We start from the raw sequence: 24,188 nt of genomic DNA on the forward strand, positions 1-24,188 counted from the left end.
CACCCATCACCTCCCACACGAGTCACAGCAGCTCCAGCATCCCAGCTTGTTGCACTCACCTGCTCCCTCTCCTCTTTCCTCGGGCAAACGCTGCAACCCCAGGCTGAGGCTGACCTCCCCTCCCTGTGCCCAGAATGCTTCTCCCAGCCCGGCGTGCAGGGAAAATTGCTCAGTGAAATCCTCAGTCTGACACCACATCAGAGCCATGGGTGGGCTCAGGGGTGGCTGCCCTTTGCTGGGTGGATTTGCTGTCCAAATAATTCAGCACAGAACAAATTTGAGGGAATAGGAGGGGAGGCAAACCTGAGGTTTCCTACCAGTTGGTGGCCCAAGCTGACAGGACCAGACCTTTTATTTCATAATAACCTGAGTGCCTTCAAGGTGGCTTCTGTTGATAGGGAAAAGACCAGGGAAAATCATCCCTGCAGATGTCACCTGTCAGAATCAAACTCCTGTAGCTGAAATGAGACGTGCCCACCACCCCCAGTGCACAGCTGAGAGCCCAGGGAGAGCTCCTGTAACAAATCACCTCTGTTCTGAGCCACTAATGAAGCTCAAATCCCTCCTCAGTAATAAGGTTTGACCTTGGGTGCATCCTAAAAGCTACTGCTGAGGTGCCCACGAAGCTTCCACACTGATTAAAGGGTGGTACAAAAGGCTGCTGCAGTGCCAGGGCTGCAGAGCTGCTCTGGCTGGGGCAGAGCCCAGCCCTGCAGAGCCTGGCACAGCTGTGGAACATCCTGACCTGGGCAAGGTCCCACCCAGCTTCACTTGCCCCACGTGTGGCTGTGGAGGAGGATCTGCAGGAAGAAAGAGCCCAGAAGGAACAGTGAAAATTGGGAAGGATAAATGATGCTGCCAGCTGGTGTTATGTGAAACAATAAACTGAAACAGCTGTTGCAGGATTTGCCAAAGTCCTGCCCCAAGGCTTGGGGGGATGCTGAGAAGATGTAAAGTGCTGATTGTCCTGTCTGGGGCAGCCATGCCAAGCTTCTGTCCAAGAGGAGGATTTTCCACTTCACTGGCTTTTCCCATCATCGGGGAAATACATGTTTTGGGGAGGAATTCTGGAGAGCTGCAAATGAGGTGGGAGAGCTCAGCTGTGCTGCTGGGGTTTTGGGAGGCATCGCTGGTGCTCTCTTTGATGCTGGCCCTGGAATGCCTGTGGGAAACACTTCTGCTGTGAGTGCTGCCATTGTGCTCTGCCAGGGCAGGAGCTGCTGTGTGGGACAAGCAGCAGCAGCAAATCCACCCGAGTGCTTCAGTGCAACTGCATCTGCATGGTAGCAAAGGGGAGGGGAAGAAACTGAAGCTCAAAATGTGTATTTCTAATTGATTACATGCATGGCTGCTGGGGGCCTCTCACACTGTGTGGTTAATTATGTCACTGTGCGAGCTGCAGCTTTATTTGTGTTGTACTCCAATGATCCTGCCCAGAGCCCAGGCAGCAGCAGAGCAGGTTGTCTGTCAAGAAAAATGAAGGTCTGCTTTGTTTGGGTTTCTTTTTAACAATATAGAGAAAAGAAGAACGATGAACAGCCAATTACTGTGATAAAATCATCCACCCTGATAGCACATGGGGAACATCCAGTTCTAACAAGCCTCCTGTAGATTTGTGATTTTATTGGCAATTCCCTGCTCATGATCTCCATCCCAGGGAAGCCTCTTTCTCTTAGGATCCCCAGAGGGCATTGCCCCTCTGGCTGCCTTTTCCAGTGCAGAATCTATTCTGCTGACCAAATCCCTGCTTTGTCCTTCCTGTCAAACTCTCAAGGGATTTGCTGCTTTAAATTATTCCTCAAATGGGAATAAGAGCCCAGGAAAACATGCTGAATACACTGTAATTTAAGTATTGCTGTAACTTTGTGTGAAAGTACTTCTTATATAAGTTATCTAAGTTATGGTATGAGTTTTATAAGTATAAATAAGCAGAAACCTCTTACTGGGAGGCAGTTTTCTACCAGTCTGGATCTGGAACTTGCCTATTTTGGGCTCTACCACATTCTGGTTGAAGAAACCCAAACCTCCACATCTGCATCAGCTTCTGTTCTTTCTGTAAATCAAACAGAGCTCACCAAGCCTGAGCACACGGCTCCATTGATTCCAAACAAGCCACCCAACAACACCTCCTCCGCATCTCAGATCTCACTTTATTTTGAGTTTTTTCTATTTAAAGCAGCCCTGTTTTGCTAACTGGGGACGCCTCGGCAAAGATGCAGCACGTTTTAGGCAGGGAGCTGGGGACTGTGGTGTGTGAGCAAAGCCCCTGCAGAGAATGAGCTGTCCCTGCAGATATTTCCATTTCCCAAGCTCCAGGTGCTGGGATGGAGTCCATGAGTTCCCTGGGCCCTGCTCCTGGGCTGGCACCTCCTGCAGCAGTTCCTGCATGGTGTGTGACCCTTTGCTTGTCCTTCCTGCACTATCCAAGGAAGTGTCCCATTGCTGGACACCTCCATGGAGTTGTCTCCTTCTTTTTGGTCCTGCCTCTCATTTTCGATGTGCTTTGGCTGAATCACCCAGTCTGGCAGGGGTTTCCAGAGCCCACAGCATCTGCCCCTGTGTCCCTCTCTCCTCTAGCCCTGGCTCTCTCGCTGCCAAGCTGGCTCTGTCCAGCACGCTGGGCTTGCTGCCTGCAGCCCTCCCCGCTGTGTCCTTAGCTGTGCGTTCCACCGTGCTGCTGGAGCCAGCTCCCCCTGCCCAGCTCCCGAAGGGGCTGTCCCGGGAAGCGCAGCCTCCCCAGCGCCTGGAGCAGAGGTTCTGCAGCTGTGCGGGGCAGGGAGGGAGGAGGCGCAGAGGGGCAGGAGCAGGGCTGGCTCCCAGTGGCAGTCACAGGGACTGGGCACAGATGGGTGGGAGCAGGAGAAGGGAAAGGAGGAAAAAAGCGGGGAATGGAGAGAAAGTGAGGAAATACAGAGAAAGGGGGAGAGGCAGGAACAGGGAAAGGGGGGATAGAGGGAAGTGAGCGGAGGGTGGGGGGTAGAGAGGAAGAAGGGGCGGATGGAGAAAGGGGGAGGGAAGAAGGGGAGGATGGAGAAGGGGAAGGAGGGATGAAGGGAGGGAGGGAACGGGGGCATGGAGGGGAGGGAGAGGTGGGCTGGCCCCGCCGGCGCCATGTGATGCCCTCTCCTCCCCGGGCTCTCCCGGCGCGGCGCGGAGCGGAGCATCCCCGGGGCCGCGGCCGCGTCCCGCCCGGAGCAGCCCCCGCGGGGCCGGTGAGTGCCGGGACTGGCGTGGGGAGGGCGAGGCTGCGGCTCCTTCCCGTGTCCGGGCCAGGCTGCCCCGGGAGCGGGGGGGGACGGCCCAGGAGGTGGCTTCGTGGGGGCTCCCCATCGGATGTAAAGCCCTGAAAGTTTAAAGGCGAGGGAAGAGGGATCAGGGTGCGGAGCCGCAGGGCTCAGGGCAGTATCCCTGTGCTTTCCGTATTCCCTCTGGAGTGGGAAGCGGCGCGGGCACCGCCCCGGGCAGCATCCGCCGCATCCCAGCGCGGCCCCGGAGCGCAGCGAGCCCCGGCGGGCGCGGCCGGAGCCGCGGAGCTGCCCGGGTGAGGTGTCCGTGTGTCCTGCCCGGGTGAGGTGTCCGTGTGTCCTGCCCGGGTGAGGTGTCTGTGTGTCCTGCCCGGGTGAGGTGCCCCTCTGCCCTGCCCGGGTGAGGAGCCCCTCTGCCCTGCCCGGGTGAGGTGTCCCTGTGTCCTGCCCGGGTGAGGTGTCCGTGTGTCCTGCCCGGGTGAGGTGTCCCTGTGTCCTGCCCGGGTGAGGTGCCCGTGTGCCCTGCCCGGGTGAGGTGCCCCTGTGCCCTGCCCGGGTGAGGTGCCCCTGTGTCCTGCCCGGGTGAGGTGCCCCTGTGTCCTGCCCGGGTGAGGTGTCCGTGTGTCCTGCCCGGGTGAGGTGTCTGTGTGTCCTGCCCGGGTGAGGTGCCCGTGTGTCCTGCCCGGGTGAGGTGTCCGTGTGTCCTGCCCGGGTGAGGTGCCCCTGTGCCCTGCCCGGGGCTGGCACCGCTCGGGTGGCGGCGTTTGACTTCGCCCGATTCCCGACGGAAGGATCCGAGCGCGGGGAAGCCGGAGAATCCCGGCGCTCCTTCCCTGAGCTCTCGTCCCTGGGCTCTCCCCCCGCAGGCTGCTCTCACAGAGTCCATGGCTCGGGCGCTGAGAGCATCCCCGTCCTCAGCGGCGAGTTTGGAACGTTCTGCTGAGGAACGGATGTGGATTTTTCCCAGGGAATATGAAATCAGGCTGCGAATGTTTTCCAGTGTAGCAAACCCCTTGGAGAGGGGAGTGAGAATTGAGCGAGGCTATCTGAGAAAAACCTGACCTGCTTCTTAAGTGAAGTGAAGTGCCGGGGCTGAGGGGAAGGGCTGGATCGTGTGTTACCATATGAACAGGGAACGGGGACGTGGAGCCTGTCCTCACTCCACGAGCTCCTTATCCACAGCCCGGGGATGGTGGTGAGTTGAGATGTGAGATGAGAGATGTGAGATAATGTGAGATGTGAGATGATGTGAGATGATGTGAGATGATGTGAGATGTGAGATGATGTGAGATGTGGTGGCTCAGCCACCGCGGCGAGCAGGGAGGCTCTGACACGGCTTTTGGCTCTTGATTAATTGCCGGATGCTCGCGGAACTTCATCAGCCCCTGCCTGACGCGGGATGCTCTTTGCAGCTTTGCGGGCTGGGGCTTCAGGAGCTCCTCGGGGTGCCCCGGAGCGGGTCTGGCCTCGGCAGCGCTGTCACCGCCGTGTCCCTGTGTCCCCCAAATCCCCCTGGGCGAGAGGAGCTCTCAGAGCTGCTGGCTGCCTGCACGGTACAGGTGAGCCTTTGGAAAGGGCAGCAAGAGCATTCCCTGAAAACAGCACAGCTTCAGCCAGAGCACTGCAAAAGCTATTTCACCTAAAGAAGAGAATTTCTGCTGAGTTTCCTGCAGCAGCAGCGAGTGCTGGTGGCATGACCCAGGCTGGCAGCTTTGCTGGAGGAGCATTCCTGTGTTTCCATCACTGCTGCCCTTTGGTTTCACAAGTGCCTCGTGTCTGGGCTCCTTCCAGAGGCTCCTCTGCCACTGTTGGAGCAGCACATTTCAGTCTGTCATGTCGGGACCCACGTACAAAGCCCAAGGGCAGGAGACTGGCTCCCAGCAGCCCGTCCTGTGCCATCACTCCTTGCCCCCAGGCTGCCCCAGGTGACATCCAGGGACAGAAATGCCTCTGCGTGGAGGTTCCTCCGATCCCTTGCTGTATTCTTGCAGCTGTTGAATATATTCATTGAGCTGAATGGATTTCCACCTGGCAGCATCCATAGCACAGCTTTTGCAGGTTCAGCTTTATTTATGGAGAGGGGAGGGAATATAAAATACAAAAGAGAAATAATGCAAAAGCCTGCAGAGATTTCAATGGTATCAGTGAGCTGTGCGAGGCTGGAGTGAGCACCAGGAGCTTTCCCTAGATCAGCTAGGAAGATTTAAACCCCTGAGTTTTAAACCCCTGGGTTTAACATGGCATTTTTTAAGTAACTTTTGACCTAGACCCCATCATCTAGTTATGTGGAGATCTTAATCTCACTGAAATTAAAGACAGTTTGGGTTCTAGGTGTGTTCTAGAAAGATGGTTGGGTGTTAAAAGTCACACTGATTGTTAAAGCTGTAGAGCCACAACTTCTAATATTTGTAGTAAAATATTTACTGGCAAAATGGAATTTGTGAAAGGACAACACACATGCCTTCATCAGGCTCAGATGTTGGCCTGATGTCAGTGGTCACAGATGAGTGGAGTTTGTGTGGGGTCTTTTAGGAAGACAGGAATTACAGTTTTTCTTTTATTAATGGGAGAGATATTGCTTATCAGTGAAAAATCTTGCTAGAGCCATGTCAAGGCTGCACTGAGGGCATTATTGGAGCAGCACAGCAGCTGCATCCACTGACCCAGGACAACTTGTGGAAAATTCATTTTCCCACCCAGTGCCCATCCAGTGCTTCCTGATGACATCCCCATCCTCAGGGAGCAGAGGCTCAGGTCTGCCAGGGCAGGACCTGCCTCAAAGCTCTACAGGTGGCCCTGGCTCCTTCCCAGGAGACACAAAATGGTGATGGCAGATGTTCTTTTTCCTTGCAGCAGCTCTGGCTGGGAATATCAGGTCGGGTGTAGGTGGCAGGAGAGGTGCTGCCGGGTGGGTACAAAGGGAACGGGAGAGGGGCACAGGCAGAGACCAGGCACACACAGCCAGGCCAGGTTTCACCTGGGAAGAGGTGCTGGCCTGGGGAAGGGTGGAGAAGAGTGAGACCAAGTCCATTCCCTGCCTGTTCCCACAGACTTTCCCAGGATGTGGCTGCACTTCCCTGTGCTGAGCAGGACAGGTGAGCCCAGGGCCTCCTGACCAGCCCGTGGTGCCTGTGCCTGTTCTCAGGCTGCTCCACCTCATGCATGGCTTTTCCAGCCCTGTCTGCCCTATTAAATACTGGAACTGGTAACAAATCTTGCTAAAATCTGAGTGGTAGAAAGTTTAGCACCTCCAGCGATGTATAAATACATGTTATGTACATTAATATTACTAATTATGAAACCCAACGAGCTACATAAAGACCTTTCTGATGCGAAAATGGGACCAAACTTTAGTGGCTGCTCAGTGTCAGACCTGGGGAGTCGTGCATGAAGACATCACCAACAGCTTCCCAAAATGCCAGGGCAAAGCCAGTTGGAGCAGCTGCTGGCCTTGGTCACTGGGTAGAGTGGCAGCCACGAGTGTCACCGGGTTTGCCAGAGGTGTGGCTGACACAGCCCCTGTGCACTTTCTGCCATCGTTTCGCTGCTCAGAGGCTTTGCAGTGGAGCTGGTTTCTAAGCAGGGGAGAGGGAATGCAGACTCCTGGCTAACGAGGCACTGCTCCCTCCATCCATCATCCTTAATCACGCCGAGGGGACGCAGGTCCCTGCAGCCGTGGGCAGCACGTGCTGCCAGCCCAAAGTGCCACTGCTCTGCAGCCCTCAGTGCTCACAGAGCCCAGGCCCTCGGGGGATTTCTGCCTTTCTCTCATTCATCACTCTGAAAATGTTCATGAAGCCCCTCCAGCTGCCAGCACTGGTGAGAAGAGTGGGAGTGGGGGAAGAGCTGTGGCTTCTGCCTCCCCAGCTCAGGTACCCACAGACACAGGGAGTGCAAGAGCTTTAATTAGCTCTTGATGCTATTTTTACCTCCTAGCAAGCTTTATTTAGCTCAAGCTGTCATGCACTGATTATTAAGGGGAAAAGAAGGAAGGGGGTGTTGGCCCCTCTCTGCTGAGCAGCCTCAGCTCCTGAGCTCGGGCTGTACCTGGGGCTTTTCTCAGACCTTCCACAGCAGGGAATGTTTATAGCCCAGAGACATTTCATGGACAGCCCTTGAAGTGCTTGCACTGAATTTGGGGGCTCTGCTCACACCCACTTCAGTTCAAAACAACATCAATATCTTACAGAGTGGGGTTGGAGTACTTCAGTCATAACCTGCCTTGTGCTGGAACCACACAGAAACCTTGAAAAGCTGCAAGGAAGAGGATTATTCTCCCCTTTTTAATCTACAAGGCTCTTACAGAACTTCATGCCGACTTGAACGATACTTGGAAGTGAAAGGGGTCAGCTTGTTAATAGCCCACCAGAGCAGCCCAAGCTTGTGCTGCAGTGAGTGGATGGGCACAGCTGAGCCAGCTGCTCTCCCTCATCCCTGGCTCTGTCCCTGTGCCAGCCGAGGAGAGCAGAAGGCAGCACGGTGCTGCAGCCTGAGCAGGGTCACTGGATCGTTGGGGTACTGCAGTTCCTGCCTTTGGGATCTAAATACCAGCCACAATGCACCTCAGGCAGAGGTTAATGGGCAGGCACAGCTCCCATGGCAGCGAGGTTTCTGCAGCTCCTCTAGCACAGTCCCCAGCTGGTTTGCTTTGCACCATTAGATATTTCCCTCTTTCACTCTGCTTTTGTAGCTTTTTGTAGGGTATTGAAACTAGCAGTTGGGCTCAGGTCCCTGACTGTGAGCGTTCTGACACTGCGAGCAGGAGAATTCTGTGTCAGATTTGGTAGAGAGAGAGGGCTTTGGGAAGAGCTCTGCAAAGGGCAGGGCTCAGCTATTGTTAGGGTTGTAAACTTTGAACAGATATATTTAGGTTAGGCCTGGAGAGCTGGACCAGGGTGTGTGGGCAATATTGCAAGCTCAGAGCTTTAGCTCCTGTTTCCCTCTCGAGAAATGCACTTTGTGTAATGCTTTTCTACAACACCCCAGGGCAGGAGCTGCCAGCACGTGGATGCAGAGACCTGCCTGCCATCTGCCTGTCCCTGTGCCCCAGCACCCTGCAGCCCTCCCGTGGGTCAGTCAGAGGGGGAGAGCTGAGGCTGTGCCCTCCCTTCAGGTCCTGCCAGTTTCCAAAGCCATCCCACTCCCAGCTCCTCCCAGACCATCCGGCAGCTGAAGCCTCCAGTGAGGAGCCTCATCCTTGCAGCTGATCTGCCAGAGCTGCTCTTCCCACCTGCAGCCCCATCACACCTTCTCCACTTGCCAAAGCATCGCTTCAGCTGGGGCTAACAGAGGTAAGAGCCTGAGCCACCAGGGAAAAAGGAGACACATGGGTGGGATGGGCTCTATAAAAGTTTTGTGGGGGATATCTGTGGATCCAGAAGGACCATGTGAATGAGGCTGGCTGTGCGCCAGCAGCCTGTGAACCAGGACCATCAGGGCTGCTTGGTGGATGATTTTATTTGTGGAAGCTGCTGGGTTCATCCCAAGCCATTATTGTGAAAGAGCTGGAGCAGTGCCATCACTCCAGCGAGTGCAGCAGCGTGGCACAGGTGCCCAGTTTGGGAAAGGGTCTGCTTTGAGGGCTGGGGTGGGAAAGAAATCTCAGTACCTTCTCCTTCGACCTTGGGAATATCATTTGATCTCCTTCTATTTGCTGCTGGAGCTGAGGTGGGCTGAGTTATCAGTAACAACCCTCTGCAAACCTGACCCAGGCAAAAGGTCAGGTTTTGAGCAGTCCACAGCAAAAAGGCTGCTGTGAGATAAAGAAAGAGAGGGAAGTGGGTCAGCCTTGGAAATTCAAGTTATGGTGCTTTCTATACAGCATTTCCATCACACTTGCACTGCCACAGCCAGATTTTTACACCAAACTGCAAAAAATAACTCTGGCAAGAAATGAAGCACAGGAAGTGCTAGGGAAAAGAGGACTTCACAGAAAAAATATGTAAGTCAAATTTAAGAGAGACAATCCCAAGTAATATCATTACCAAAATCAGTTAGTGGGTGAGCCTTGCAGTGTGTGATCTCACATGTGGTTTCTTACTGATTATTTATCAGGTGCTCCTGGTGTGTGATGACAAGCACAGAATTAATAGGTTTGTTGTTGCTGTGGCTCAATCTGGGATTAAATAACTCATAACCAGCCTTCTTTTTATTCATTTATTTATTTTTAAAGCCTCCCTGGAGAGCCTGTGTGCCCATTGATCCAGGCTGCCGTGTCTGTGTGTCAGTAATGGCAGCGCCGCGCTGCTGCTCCCAGCTGAGGGGAAGCTTTCAAGCCCAGTATTGATCCTTTTGAAGTTTGTTTGCTCATAGTCACAGTGACAAGCCCTTGTTCAAACTGCCATGAGATGGGCTGTTTTATTTCTTAATATCAGGCTAAACCTCCTCCACGTCAAAAAGATTTATTTCTGCACTTAATTTTTCCAACACGTAGTTTTGGTCTCAGAAATGGAGCTGACATTTCTGTGTGGCACTAATGCAGCTCTTAGAGCTGCCCTGATGGATTTCAGTCTCCCCATGTGCCAGGAGAGGCAGTGGGTGCCAGCAGCCCAGGACAGGGCACCTGAACCCCGTGGGCCAGCTCCAACCCATATCCTCTTTGGAAGTTTCCTTCTCGAGGAAAAGCAGGAGACGTTGCTTTTCTCTGCAGCCATCTGTGCTCTCTTCAGCTATTGTGTGGAAGCAGAGCAGCCCTGTGCTCCTCTCCTGCCTGCAGCACACCTTTTCCAAGCTTCAGGAGGGACTATTTCTTCCCAAGCAGTAATTCCAAAACCAGAACTACCTTTCCCAGCTGCCCAGTTTCCCAGGTCAGGTTTGTGCAGCTGCTTCTCCTGTGATCCCAGATGGAGCTCTGGGTGCTGCCCTCACCATCTCCTCCTCTTCCTCTCCTCAGCTGTGGTTAAAGTCAGCTCCCTGTGTGCTCCTCACACTGGTCCAGCCTTCTCTGCCAACCCAAAGAGCACCAGTTCAGCTGCCCTCGGGCTGCATCCTTCACACCCTGTTTTGGGACTGAAGAATTTGGGTGCTCCAAGAGCTCGGTGGGATCATTCTATTCCACCAGGGTTATTAATGACCAAACCAGCCTTTCCTGGCTCTGCCCCTGAGGGAGCCAGGGTGAGTTGTGCTGTCTGAAGGAGGGTGGCAGTGCAGTGGTGGCCTGGGCACAGTCCTGCCTGCCTAAGCACTGCCAACTCTGAGAAGTTTTACCCTGAAAGAGCTGCTCTCCTTGACCTATTTTTTTTTTTTTTTCACACATCCATGGCCTGCGTTGTGTCCTGAGGAAGAGATCACACTGCTCAAAGGCCCTTTATTTTTAGCCAGCCCAATTTCTTCTTGCAGTTTAGTGGGATCTGGTCCTTTCAGTTCAGCTCCATCACTGCTCACGATCTCCAGCATTTGATTGCTCCTACCCAGGTCCTGGTGCTCTTTGTACATCCATTGCTCACTCAGAGGGTTTCCTACTCCCCTTTCACTGGCTTCATTCCTTCTCCTGTATGTTCTGCTCAGCCTCTCCCACTGCTCCAGATCCATGGCTGAATCTCTGATTTCCCATGGCCCTTGGCTTACAGCATGGACCAGGTATTCACAGCCACAGGCCACCAGGCTTGTCCTGGACCTCAGCACCCCTCCACAAACAAACCCTTCCCTCCTGTCTGCTCTGATAAGCTTGGCAGTGCTTCTCTTCCTCCCAAATGTCAGGAAATTGGAAATGATGTCACATAAAAATCAATGGCTTGGCCCTGCTCCTTCTGCCTTTACCCAGGGCAGGAGGGAGCTGCTGTTTTCTGGTGAACCCAGAGCAGTGATTTATTGAGGTGACCCATCCTGTCCAGGCAGCTGACCAGTGATATATTCATTTTTCTCAGCCCACCCACACAGCCCAGAGCAGTGGCTGATGCTTGGCATTAGGCCACAGATGTGGGCTCAGAAATCTGCCCAGGATATTTCCTTTTGTGACTGTGGAGCATCAGGTAAGGACTTACCCCAAATCTGGGTGAACTGCGTTAGAATCAAAGGCAGTGCTCATTTCATTTCCTAAAGGATTCAGGCCCAGCAAGGGCCATGTGCTGTTTCCATCAGCAACTGTTGCTCCAAGGCAAGGAGAAATTCATTACAAAGACTGCAGATTATGTTGCAGACTGCCTTTATTTTTCCCTGGACTACTACCAGGATGCACAGCATGATGGAAGGAGCAGGAGCAGTTCTAAGGTTCTATTTCCTGGAAATCGTTGGGACTCTATTCATTTAATTTAAAATCCAACTCCTGTTGGAAACCAAACAGCCATAGGAAGCATAATACAATTGATAAAGGTCACTGTGGATTAAATCCTTCCTGATAATCAAGCCAGCTCCTGTTCTTGTCCTTGAAAACCCTTCCACTTGGGAGCCCTGTGAATCCTGCAGGCGCTGGACCTGGGGAAGGTTTGTTTCAGGCAGATGTTCTGCACCACCCCTACCCCTGTTCCCCATCACATCAGGTTGAATTCTATGTGCCAGCGAGGCAGAAATAGGCACCAGTCTCTAACACATCCATGATTTTATGAAATTGAAGTGTGAGAGGGAAAGGAATGAGGCAATTGAGAGGTGCAGCTCCGACGCCCGGCTCCTGTCCCTGCTGCTCACGTCACACCAACAGAAATGAGCCCAAATGGGTCTATTTTCCAGTGCCTGATGTTGGTGGACAGCAAATCACAGGAAATACTTCATTACTCCCCTCTAAGTGTCTTTATCTGGACCTTCACATACTCTTTACTATGATTTTTGTCTTGTTATTAGCTAAAATGTGCAGGGAGGATGGTTGTTGATGATACATGAGCCAAGAATAGATTGCAGTTCCTTCTACCATTTTGGCACCAAAATGCCAAGAGGGATGAGACACCCTGTAGTAAATGCTGTTCATTTTGAGGCAGCAGCTAGAAAATATGGCTCTGGCTGAGCTAGGGAGAAGAATGGGTGAGCCAGAGGAGTGTTTTGGCTGTTTGATTGCTGAATCCAATGGGAATCCATAGAGATGGGAAATGGCAGGTGCAGGGCTGATGTGCTTCTCTGCCCCACAGCCACCATAGGAGGCTCCTAATTCTTCAGGGGAAAAAAATCTGAGCATCCTCTCAGTGCTTGGCTCCTTGCTCCCCTAGCAGGAGGTATTTCTCCTGGGAGCACATCCTACTTTTCTTGAGTATTAAATAACATCGAAAATGAGGCTGGTTAGCAAAGCCAAAGGTAGAGGGAAAGCTTGCAGGAGTGTGAGCTGGAGCACTTTTTTGGACTCTCTGGAGACAGCAATCCCCTTCCTGTAGGTTGGAACCTTCTGGGAAAAGGCACAGTGTGAACGTAGGAAGAGCCAAATCTTTAATTTCATATGGAAGGGAATTGTCAAAGCTGTGCAGCGCTTGAGGGTGCGAGTACATCTGCTTCCTACCAAGATGTGCTGCCTGCTTTGGACTCAGGGTCACATCCCATAATTAAAGACTCTCTCTCCTTCTCTGTCTTTCACTCAAGAATTTGATACTCTTCCAGCACCATTCCCTGCTTTTCTCTCATACTGATGCCCTGAGCAGTGAGCTGGAGGGGCACACAGACCTTGGATGCTGCATCTGTTCAGGAAATGCCTTTCTTTGGACTCCACGGTAACTACAAGTTTCCTTCATGTTAATCCAAATGAAACTGCTGCAAACACAACCCAGGATGGGTGTGGGGAGCTGGTGCTGTGGATTTGTGAGACAGAAATGCTGGGGATGAGCACTGCAAGAGCTCAGAGCTCCCCAGAGCGCTGGAGGAGCAAAAAAACTCTCTCAGCATCACATACTCACCTTCACCATGAGGGAATTATGGCACAACATTATCCTTGGAGGCTTTCAGGTGTAAAAGTACAAGCTGTGTACTTTTTGGCATCTCTGAGAGTCTGTGTAAGCAAGGGAGAAATAATCTATTTGCATCAGAGGCACTAGTAAAAAACACCCTCCTCCAGTCTGGCCGTGTTGGAACAGAGAGTTGTCATCACCTGGTCCAGGCAGGATTTGTGTCTCCTGATTTAATCACTAAACCCACGACCTTTGCAGTGATAATAGCAACAGGACTTCTCTCCCAAGGAGTCTGTTCACCACAGGAGTGATGGAGCTGCTTCTGAGGGTGTGAAACAAAACCAGTGCAGTTCTAAGGGGAGTCCAAGGAAGCTGCAGCCTGCTTAAAAAAGTCAGTAGCTTTTGTTGTCTAGCTGGATTTAGATTTCTTTTCCTTATTTCTTGCAGTGCTGAATAGCAGCAAAATGGGCCTTGGAAAATATACATGACATGGCACTTATCTGTGATTCATTCTGCCTTTATAGCAGCAGTCAGTAGCACTATCTGCCTCCTTGCTACTCCACACAAGACCATCTCTCAAACTCATCTTTTTCCTTCTTGCTCTTATTCCTTTAATCTTGTGTTGCTGTGGGTTCCCCCCACCCCTTCCCCCCATACCAATTTCACTTTTTCTCCCCTGCACCAAGAACTTTGATTTCTGGTTCTATTTTATCAGTCTGCAGGGCACCATAGGAACTGCTGATTTGCCCAAAGTAGCAAATGTGCAATAAAATAATAATAATTTAAAAAGATGCTATACATAAGTGACATGGAGATGGGGGAAGCTTTTCCTTTAAGGTTTGCCCAGGGCCTGGCTGCAGCTCTCTGTCCCCATTTCCCTGCCTCCCTCCAGAGCACAAGGCAGGTTTGGAGAAGGGAGGGTAGTGGCAGTTCTGGCAAGAGCAATACAACAAAAAAAAAAGCAGATTATTGTGTCATGCCACTCTGCTTCAAGTTATTTGATGATGTCATAAATGTAGCATGGCATTTGCAAAATTAGCATGATCTCCTAATTGGTAGATCTACCATGGAAGTGGAAAAGTGGCAGTGTTGGAAAGGAGTGGGATGATGATGGAAGCTGCTTGGGGCTGGGCTTGGTCCAGCAGTTATGAGCAGCTTTGTTAATCCCTGATTGTGGTGTCCATGATCATCAGCAGCTCCTGTGCCAGGGTCTGCAGTGCTTGATAAGGCTCTGCAGGGAGATAAGATGCTGCCTCCATCCTTGGGGGGATCAGTGCCAGCTCTGGCTGGAGCAGCAGGAATTCACCTGCAGCAAATCCAACAGGAGCCAGGGAAGGAGCTGCTTCCATTCCTGTCCATACTGTGCCACTCCCCATCCCATCTGTGCTGTGCCATTCCCATTCCCATCCGTGCTGTGCCATTCCCCATCCCATCTGTGCTGTGCCATTCCCATTCCCATCCGTACTGTGCCACTCCCCATCCCATCTGTGCTGTGCCATTCCCATTCCCATCCGTGCTGTGCCACTCCCCATCCCATCTGTGCTGTGCCATTCCCGTTCCCATTCCCATTCCCATCCATGCTGTGCCATTCCCATTTCCTATTCCCATCCATGTTGTGCCATTCCCATTCCCATCCATGCTGTGCCATTCCCCGTCCCAGCTGTGCTGTGCCATCTCCATCCCATCCATGCTGTGCCGTTCCCATTCCCATCCATGCTGTGCCATTCCCATTTCCCATCCCATCCATGCTGTGCCGTTCCCATTTCCTATTCCCATCCATGCTGTGCCATTCCCATTGCCCATTCCCATCCATGCTGTGCCATTCCCATCCATGCTGTGCCATTCCCTATCCCATCCATGCTGTGCCATTCCCTATCCCATCCATGCTGTGCCATTCCCATCCATGCTGTGCTGTTCCCATTTCCCATTTCCATCCATGCTGTGCCATTCCCATCCATGCTGTGCCATTCCCATCCTTGCTGTGCCATTTCCCATTCCCATCCATGCTGTGCCATTTCCTATTCCCATCCATGCTGTGCCATTCCCATCCCATCCATGCTGTGCCATTCCCATCCATGCTGTGCCATTCCCATTTCCCATTCCCATCCATGCTGTGCCATTCCCATTTCCCATTCCCATCCATGCTGTGCCATTCCCATTCCCATCCGTGCTGTGCCATTCCCATCCCATCCATGCTGAGCCATTCCCATTCCCATCTCGGCGCGGGGCAGCAGTCGGCTGGGATGTGGCTCCAGCGCTGGTGTGTCAGTGACTGTTCTGTCGTGTCCAGGGCTTGGCAGCTCCTCGCGGCGCCGCCGGTGCCGGTGGCGATGAGCGCCTGCAGCAGGAAGGCGCTGACCCTGCTCAGCAGCGTGTTCGCCGTCTGCGGCCTCGGCCTCCTGGGCATCTCCGTCAGCACCGACTACTGGCTCTACCTGGAGGAGGGCATCGTCCAGCCCCAAAACCAGACGGCCGAGATCAAGCTCTCGCTGCACTCGGGGCTCTGGAGGGTCTGCTTCCTGGCAGGTAGGGTCTCCTGGCCAAAAACATCCCCTTGGTTTTTGTGTGTCACTGCCACCCGGCAGGAAAGGGCCAAGAATAATTGGATTTTTAGAGGCTCTGCCCATCCCTGAGTCCAAACTCAGGCACAACCTTTGGCAAGCAATGTCATCTGTTCATGCCTGACTTTAACAGCCCAAAGCATAAATCTGCCTTTGCACATAGGCTTTGGTGAGTTTGCTGCTGCCCTGCCAGACCCCCTGCCCTGTTCCAGAGCTGCAGCCACGACGCCTTGGGCAGCAGCTAAAAACTTTCCATTTCATCCCTGCAAAATTCAGATTCAGGTCAGCAGGACCATTCCCTCTGCCTGTGCCAAGTTTGATGAAGCAACTTGGCTGCAAGGACAGAGTTGAATAGAACCCAAAGGAACAGGAATCTCAAAGTGACCAACCTGAAATGTCACAAAGTTTCAGCTGCTTTGGAAAAGTCAGGGGAGAAGTGAGGAGCTCTGACATGGCTCCTGGCTTCAGAGGTTACATTTTTGTCCGTGTCTGCCACAGGTGAGGAGCGTGGCCGGTGCTTCACCATCGAATACGTCATGCCCATGAACATCCAGCTGACGTCTGAATCCACAATCAATGTCCTGAGTAAGTGGTTTGGTGGGGTTCCACCCTTTACATCCTGCAAATCACCGAGTCCCAAGCACTAGGGATCCTCCCCAAGAAATCCCCTTTGTGTCCTTGCCAAAGAAGCTCCGAGTTCCTCGACAGCGCTGCCACACAATGATGCAACTACATTTTTTGTTATGGGACCTGCCCAGAGTGCTTGTAAGCTTTTGGGGACATCCCTTTCTAATGGCAGGATGGCCAGGGAGGCTCTAAGCTGTACAGTTTCCTGTCACTGGCTATTCAGCGCTAATGTTTATCAAAGTGTTTGACTTTTTAGTCTCCTCTCCAAAATTTGCAGCTGTATTTATTCCCTTGCAATTTTACACATTATATAGCAGGATGAAGTGAGGATGGAGTGTCACAGCTCTCACGATGAATTCTGCAGTCATTTCTGAATTAATAAATAGAAGTGTTTTGCAAACACGCAGTGAAGCTAGAGAAAAAATCAGGTTCTGATGGTTTCCTATGCAACACTTCACACAGGAACCCTCAGAAATGCAAACATCAGCAGAGTCACCACCATGGAGGTGGGACACTGGCACAGGTTGCCCAGAGAGTCTGTGGATGCTCCATCCCTAAAAATGTTCAAGGCCAGGCTGGATGGAGCCTGGAGCAACCTGGAATAGTGGAAGGTATTCCTGCCATGGCAGAGAGCTGGAACATAAGGTCTCTTCCAACTCAAACCATACTGTGATTCCATAATTCTATGTTTTACCCAGCTCATTAGCAAGGAGAGAAATTCAGACACAACATGGTCTGAGCAGGAGGGTTGGATCTGTCTCACCCAGCAAAGCACATTTCTCACACTGTTTAGGGAATATTAAGCTGTTCTCACTTCCCTCTGCTCCTCTCTCAACAGAGATGATCCGCTCTGCCACCCCCTTCCCTCTGGTCAGCCTCTTCTTCATGTTCATCGGCTTCATCCTGAGCAACATCGGCCACATCCGGCCTCACAGGACCATCCTGGCCTTTGTCTCGGGGATATTCTTCATCCTCTCAGGTGAGTTCTGCAAGCCAGGTTTTCTCTTGACAGCCTTTGGTCATGGAGCACGTTTGCTTTGGTAGCTGCTGCTGCTCTCCTAACCTGCCCTGGCGGCTCCTTGTCAGACTCATCACTCCCAGCTCAGTCCCACAGCCTGATCAGACCTCGTGGGATGGATGCAGAGCTCTGTGGAAATGTGGGGAAAGGCCCCCCCAGCCCGTGCAGGAGCAGGTGCTGGGGGAGAGGACACGTCTCATGGCACATCAGTCGCAGGAGAGATCTGAAACTTCAAACTGCTCAATTGGGCTGTGTCTGCATGAGAGAAGTGAATGATTTATTCATGGTGTTGTGCAAGTGCTAAACAAATAGCTGTGACAGCTGAGCTTTGAAGCAGCTCCCACTGGAGCCAGATCTCTTCTCCCAGTGCTCACAGATTTCCCTGAGCAGGGAATGTTTGGCTGGAATGAGTGGAGTGCCCTGGGTTGGAGCAGCAGGAGGGCAGCTCCTTTTCCCAGTTAATACAAGCACACTCCCAAGTTTTTTTACTTTCCCTCAAAGCCAGGCCTTCAGGAAGGTGCTTCTTCAGCAGCTTCATCCCTGAAGGATTTCCCACTGTCCTTCTCCAGGTCTGTCACTGGTGGTGGGGCTGGTCCTCTACATATCCAGCATTAACGATGAGATGCTCAACAGGACCAAAGACTCGGAGTCGTTCTTCAATTACAAATATGGGTGGTCCTTTGCCTTCTCTGCCATCTCCTTCCTTCTCACAGAGGTACCCACGCCCTGTAACAAGTGTACCCCATTCCCAGGGGTGGGCAGACTGAGGCTGTGGGCAAAAAGGGGGCTCAGACAGGGTTTAAGGGAGGGCTGTGAGGGTAGCGGGGTAATGTATAATGTGAAGGGGACATGTGAGGGGGACAATCCCAACCTGGAGCACTGATGGGGCATTTGATCACAGTTTGATGCCAGGCACAAAAAGAGAGATGTGGTTGTGCCAGGTTATTCATTGCAACACCCCAGGCACGGGGCAGGGAGGTGACGGCGCTCGGGTGCTTTTGAGCATCAGCGCAGCACAAAAAGGCGATTTCTGCGCTGCCCTGTTGGGGTGGTGGTGCAGCCGCGGGCGGGGAGGGCCTCAGGCCGTGTCTCTGTCCCACAGAGTGCCGGGGTGATGTCTGTCTACCTGTTCATGAAGCGCTACACGGCCGAGGACCTGTACAGACCCCACCCTGGCTTCTACCGGCCCCGCCTGAGCAACTGCTCCGACTACTCGGGGCAGTTCCTGCACCCGGACGCGTGGGCGCGGGGCCGCAGCCCCTCGGACATCTCCAGCGAGGCGTCCCTGCAGATGAACAGTAACTACCCAGCCCTGCTCAAGTGCCCCGACTACGACCAGATGTCCTCGTCCCCGTGCTGAGCCCCGCGCCCACTCCGCCGGCCGCCGCGCCCCAACGCCGTTTGTCGTTTTTTCAGGCCGCTCTTTCTGGCCAATTCTCTATTTATAGGAGCGTAAATATAACCAGAGGGATTGGTTATATAACCAGTAGTGTAACCTAGAGAATTGGGATGTTTCCCTTTCTTTGTTTTTTGGGTTGTTTTATTCCTCCCTGCATAACTAAGAATCTCTCCAAAGTCCTCCTCTCTCGGCTCATCCCGCTGAGCAAACAGCAGTTCTGCCTGGGGGATAAATCCAGGGCTGAACTCAAGAGCAGGAAAAAGAAAATAGAGTAGAACTAAGGAAATAAAGGTGTATTTTTTTGGTGTAGGTAGGTAGACTGATAAAGTTTGTGCATTCGACTGTATCATTGAATTCTATATTTACTGGTCTGAGCACCAGCAGGCATAAAAGATTTGTGTAACTTTCCAAGAAACAACCAGCATTAGAAAAATATAGATTTTGTCTTGACTGAACACTTACTGGTTGGTATCTCTCACTGCCAGGCTGGAATGGGAAATAGCCATCCTTCCATGAGACCTCAGCAGGCTTGGACACCAGCAGGTTGTTGTTCCTCTATGGCCACTTGCAAACAGTTGCTTCAATATCCCATGTTAGACTGGAGGCACTCTGGGGAGCCGGGCTGGAGGGATGCCTCCAAACTTCACCCAAATTTCCTCTGCTGTCCTACAGACAGGAAGCCTGAAGCATAAATGGGAGAATTTCAGCGCAGCATCAGGTGGAAAACAACCTAAACCTTTCCCATGGGAAACACACATGCAGGATTTAGAGGAAAGAAGTTATTTCAGTGAGAGGCAAGAGCCCAAACTTGTGTAAAGTGATGTAGCTGAGATCATTGATACAAGTCCACTGCAACAAAGTAGTTGGCTTATTTTACATTTTGGCAAGAAAATGGTATTCACTGTTTTGGTTGGTTTTTTTTTTTTTTTTTTCTTTTTGTTTGTTTGTTTGTTTGTTTGGGGGTTTTTGGGGGGTTTTGTTGTTGTTTTGTGTGTGTGTGTTTATTTTGAGGTTTTAAGTTTGAAAATTTCATTTGATGCTTTGGCATTTTGGCCTTAGCCTGCTGCCAGGGGAAAACACCACTGCCACTGATAGGAAACAAAGGGCAGGGAAGGAAAAGGCTGTGATCCCTCTAGTGAGCCCCAGCTTGTCACCTTGCAGGAAAAAGAGCTTTGCCCAAGCTTTATTTCTGTTCTTTTTATTTTAAACCTTTCTGAAAATTTCTGTTCTACAAAACAAAACTGTCTGGGCATTCTTGGTACATTTGAGCTTGTTTTGTCTTACCGTTAATTAAAAGAAATAGAAGATATGCAGTTTTAACCTTATTTGTAGCACACTGCAAATGAATGTTGGACCTCTTAGTTGTTATTAATATTATTATTTATTATTTGCTATTAAATATTTATTATTTAGAAACTCCTCCAAAGCAGGGGCCAAGTCCTGGTGCAGCATCACTGTTTGCATCCATTACAACACCTGTCCCACAGGACATCACTGCAGGAGTGTATCCAGCCAGCTCTGGAGCAGGATTGCTCCTCTCCACTTCCTCCAGAGAAGCAAGTCATGCATATTTAGTGTATATCTGGGTAGATTCCTAATTTGCAAATTTTAAAATCAGGGCATCTTTTTGTAGACACAGTTCTATTCACCCTCAGTTTCTGTATGACCCACAAACATTTTTGTGCTCTCTCTTAAGCCCCAGTTTTTAAGTGCTATGTGACAGGTTGGCTGCTGGGCAGGTTCAAGCACTAAAGCACAATGCAGCCTCATTCTCCAGGAACAAATCTGCTGGTCCTCAGCTGCCCCCAGCCTGACAAACCATCACTTTTCTGTCAGGATCCCCATATTCAGTGTGAATTTGGCTCCAAAAAACCACTGGAGTTCCCAAACAATCGTTTTGAGTTTCCCAGGGGCTGATCTGGTTTGCTGGGCTTGATGCTGGTGAATTTTGGTGGCTCAAAGGCTGTTGCCTTTGCATGGTACTTTTGATGGATGCTGATGTTCTCAGTCCTTGGGAGGGAGATGTTCAGGATCACCAAAACTGCTGATGGCCAGAGCTACAAAGGCTCTCCCATGGCCACGTTCCTCACACTGGGGAGTCATCCTGTGCAGCATCATGAGATGTCCCTGCCCCAAGTGGAATTTTCCTTTGCACTGATTAAATACAGAATTATTCATTTTATAAATTTAAATGTTTGCCTACACAAGTAGAAGAAATTAGAAGAATTTCATGCCTTCCTCGAGGCCCCAGAAGGTTTAGCAGAGTCTAGGGGCAAATTAGAAAAGTAATTATTTTAATTCATTGGAGAGATTCTCATCATGTGGCTGCATTTGTGAGCCTGGAAGTTCACCCAGTGAGCACATGTGCAGGACTGCCAGAAAAAAAATCTGTTAAAATAAATGTTTGCTGTTGGTTCAGTAAATGCAGATTTTAGGTAGGATAATGTGGTGTTTGCAAAGCACAGGCAGCAATGGCTGTGCCTCTGGGTGCTGCTCTGTCCCTAATGCAGTTATCACACCTTGGTGGGCTGTGGAGAAACTTTTCCAGAGCCTTGGATCCTCAGAGCCGTGCCTGGGTGAGGGGCTGGGGTGAGCCCAGCCACTCTGCCAGGTTCACCTGCCCCAAGAACCACCCTGGAGCTGCAGCTCCCCAAAATAAATGCTTAGTAAATACATGCAGCACCCCCCTAGGACACCAATTAATAATTTTATCACCTTTTCTAATTACCTGGCATGGTTTTACCCCACATCATCCCTTCTTGAGGAACAGCACTCAGTGCCCTCCTTCAGTCTCTCTCCCACCCACTTCAGTCATGCCCTCTGGCTGTGTTCTGTCTCTGTTTCTTTGACTGCAATAAATAAAAAGTGGCTTTTGAGGGTAGACTACCAATTAAATTAGAAGTTTTACCCCATGAGTCCTTAAATTCACCCAATGGGATGAGCCAAGCCTCCCCCAGGCCCGTGGGAAGGTGACTGCTGTCTGACACTGCACAGAAAATGGTTTGTACTGAAGCACAAAAATCTTGTTTTGCATGAATGACTAATTGGTGTCAGAGTCTTCGTGCACAGGGCTGGAGCTCCTTGAACTGCAGCAGCAGAGCGAGTTACTGGGATAAGAGTTAAATAAAGCCTGATCCTGCTGCAGTTCCCTGCTCCGGCTGCTGCTCAGGCCTGCAGCAGGTGGAGGATTTTCTGTCCCTGCCATCAGCAGGGACACAGGCACACACCTCCATCCCACAGCCGGGATGTCCTGTGGATCCTGGGCATGGATGGATGGATGGATGGATGGATGGATGGATGGATGGATGGATGGATGGAGGGATGATGGAGGGATGGATGGAGGGATGGATGGATGGATGGAGGGAGGGATGGATGGAGGGATGATGGAGGGATGGATGGAGGGATGGATGGAGGGATGGATGGATGGAGGGATGATGGATGGATGGAGGGATGGATGGATGGATGGATGGATGGATGGATGGATGGATGGAGGGAGGGATGGATGGAGGGATGATGGAGGGATGGATGGAGGGATGGATGGAGGGATGGATGGATGGAGGGATGATGGATGGATGGATGGATGGATGGATGGATGGATGGATGGATGGAGGGATGATGGATGGATGGATGGATGGATGGATGGATGGATGGATGGATGGAGGGATTGATGGAGGGATGGATGGAGGGATGATGGATGGATGGATGGATGGATGGATGGATGGATGGATGGATGCTGACTGAGGGAATGGCACTTGGGAGGTGAGTGAACCCCTAGCTCAGGGGAGGCTGCCTAGGGATCTGGGTGCTCTGAGATCTCAGGGAACTCCCACAAGCCACACTGCCCCTTTGTGTCTGGGGTTTTTTAATCAAATGCCTTTTCTGTAAGCCCAAAAAGGCATTTTGTGGCCTATATCTCTGGGACATGAAAGCTCCTGTGCCAGCATCCCCAGGACTCTCCTCATTCCCCCTTTACACCACAACGTTCCCATGGTCCCAGGTGTGATAGGGCCCCGGGGGGACCATTTTCTCATTAGCAGTGTCCTGACAACCCTCACTGGACCATGAGGTGTGGATGCAAGAGCTTCATTAAAGACCAATCACGAGCAGTAATGGAGTAGCCAGGAATAACAAGGCTGTGCTGGGTCTTGTTCTCCTTCCGTTGCTGCCGGAGCATCTTGAGGCTCCAGAGCCCTTTCTTGCACACTTAAAGAACCATGATTAAATACATAAATTCACAAATAGGTGTAGATGTCCTGCCCTCCAGTGCTGCTCCCCTTGCAGCTGCGGTGGCAGTGGGCACGAGGTGCCACTGGGAAGGTTCAGGTGAGGCAGGAGGTCCTGTGAGGCAGCAACTCCAGGCAAGGATGCAGACCAAGAGCCCTGCTGAAGCTGCTGCTGTGGTGAGATGAGGTTTGGGCAGATGTGTTGAGGCAGGCTGGTGCTGCCCTTGCCCAGGAGGGGCCATGGAGCTGCTGGTCAGGTAGGCAGGGGGAGAGCAAATCCTTTTGCTAGGGAAGCCCAAGAAGAATTTTGCTGTGGCATCATCTGGACAGAGGGTGAAAGACCTGTGCCCTTTATCAGCTTCAAGCAGACAAGACTCAAAGGTATTTTTTAGGGTGCTGTCCCTAAAACACACCACTGTGGCAGGCTCAGGAGCTGACTTGGTGTACACAGCGTGGGGGTTTCTAGCTCACAGTGCTCTGCTCTCAAGTCCTTGCGTTGCATTATTAATACTATTCATCAAGGTTGTGTATTCATTTTCCCAAATGTGAGTTGGCCCCATGGGCTATTCAAGGTGTGCTAGGAAATTAAATAGTCTTATTCTTCCCTGCTGATAGCTTGTTAGCTGTGCAGAGCTGGTGTGCCTGTGCTGGGGATGCTGTGTGAGCAGGCAGAATATTCACCTGAGTAAATACTCCTCCACTAATGAGAAGTAGCTGAGAGATATTTATTTTCTTCTTCTTCTTCCTTCCTCATGGGATGTATTTATTTACTTATTTACTTTTTTTCCCCCCCAATTTAACAGTCAAACCTATCTAGAAAAAACAGCTTTATTCCTTCTTGTTTTCCTCTTGGTAGGGTCTCCTTCACCCCACCATTTGCTCCACCAGCTCTTTGTGCCCAAGAACCACATCAGCTCTTTAACTCTTCTTTCTGCAAACTGGCTGCACCACAGCACACAGGAAATCTGTGACTGCTGGGCAGGGAGCAGGTTATCCCCAGGGTGTCCCCAGGGTGTCCCCAGGGTGTCCCCAGTGCCCCAGCTGCTCCGTGGGTGCCACCATGGCTGGGATGCTCCACTGACCTTTCCTCTGTGCACTGCAGGGTTTCTGTCTATAGCTACTGTGTAGATGTCAAATCCCAGCCTGTTCCCATGGATACAGTGGAATGTGGAGAGAGAAGAGCTGCCTTGTTGCTTTATCTTCATGTAGGGTTTTATATACCTCAGATTTTGGGTTATGGTGGTCTCCGTGGGCAGTGGCTGTAAAGGAAAGGAGGTGGCTGCAGCAATTACCCCGTGTGTCTTTAATTGCAAAC

General features: G+C 51.5%; 1 protein-coding gene across 6 annotated transcripts; it reads left to right on the forward strand.

Moving 5' to 3' along the window:
- Window positions 1-2,730: 2,730 nt before the first annotated feature.
- On the forward strand, window positions 2,731-19,959 carry CACNG5 (calcium voltage-gated channel auxiliary subunit gamma 5). Of its 6 annotated transcripts, none has more exons than XM_021537361.4 (8): window positions 3,057-3,212; window positions 8,232-8,536; window positions 12,744-12,871; window positions 15,336-15,571; window positions 16,105-16,191; window positions 17,072-17,212; window positions 17,821-17,966; window positions 18,354-19,959. In XM_021537361.4, the coding sequence occupies exons 4-8, from the start codon at window positions 15,376-15,378 to the stop codon at window positions 18,609-18,611; spliced, it is 828 nt and encodes a 275-aa protein (XP_021393036.1). In that variant the 5' UTR covers window positions 3,057-3,212; window positions 8,232-8,536; window positions 12,744-12,871; window positions 15,336-15,375; the 3' UTR covers window positions 18,612-19,959. The 6 variants fall into 6 exon arrangements, with proteins under 6 accessions (XP_021393050.1, XP_021393036.1, XP_021393028.1 ...); XM_077787389.2 differs by lacking the exon at window positions 12,744-12,871 and adding an exon at window positions 4,658-4,804 and having other exon boundaries at window positions 3,072-3,212; XM_021537375.4 differs by lacking the exons at window positions 3,057-3,212; window positions 12,744-12,871 and adding an exon at window positions 2,731-2,754.
- The last annotated feature ends 4,229 nt before the right edge of the window (window positions 19,960-24,188 follow it).

This window comes from Lonchura striata, chromosome 18, assembly GCF_050655825.1.
Source record: "Lonchura striata isolate lonStrDom1 chromosome 18, ASM5065582v1, whole genome shotgun sequence".
Classification (NCBI taxonomy): domain Eukaryota; kingdom Metazoa; phylum Chordata; class Aves; order Passeriformes; family Estrildidae; genus Lonchura; species Lonchura striata.

Bases quoted from the DNA above. Each gene is read 5' to 3' on its own strand.
- CACNG5 (XM_021537375.4), top strand. From the start codon at position 15,376: ATGAGCGCCTGCAGCAGGAAGGCGCTGACCCTGCTCAGCAGCGTGTTC. The intron at 15,572-16,104 runs GTAGGGTCTCCT...TGTCTGCCACAG, and splicing joins GAGGGTCTGCTTCCTGGCAG to GTGAGGAGCGTGGCCGGTGC. The intron at 17,213-17,820 runs GTGAGTTCTGCA...GTCCTTCTCCAG, and splicing joins GATATTCTTCATCCTCTCAG to GTCTGTCACTGGTGGTGGGG.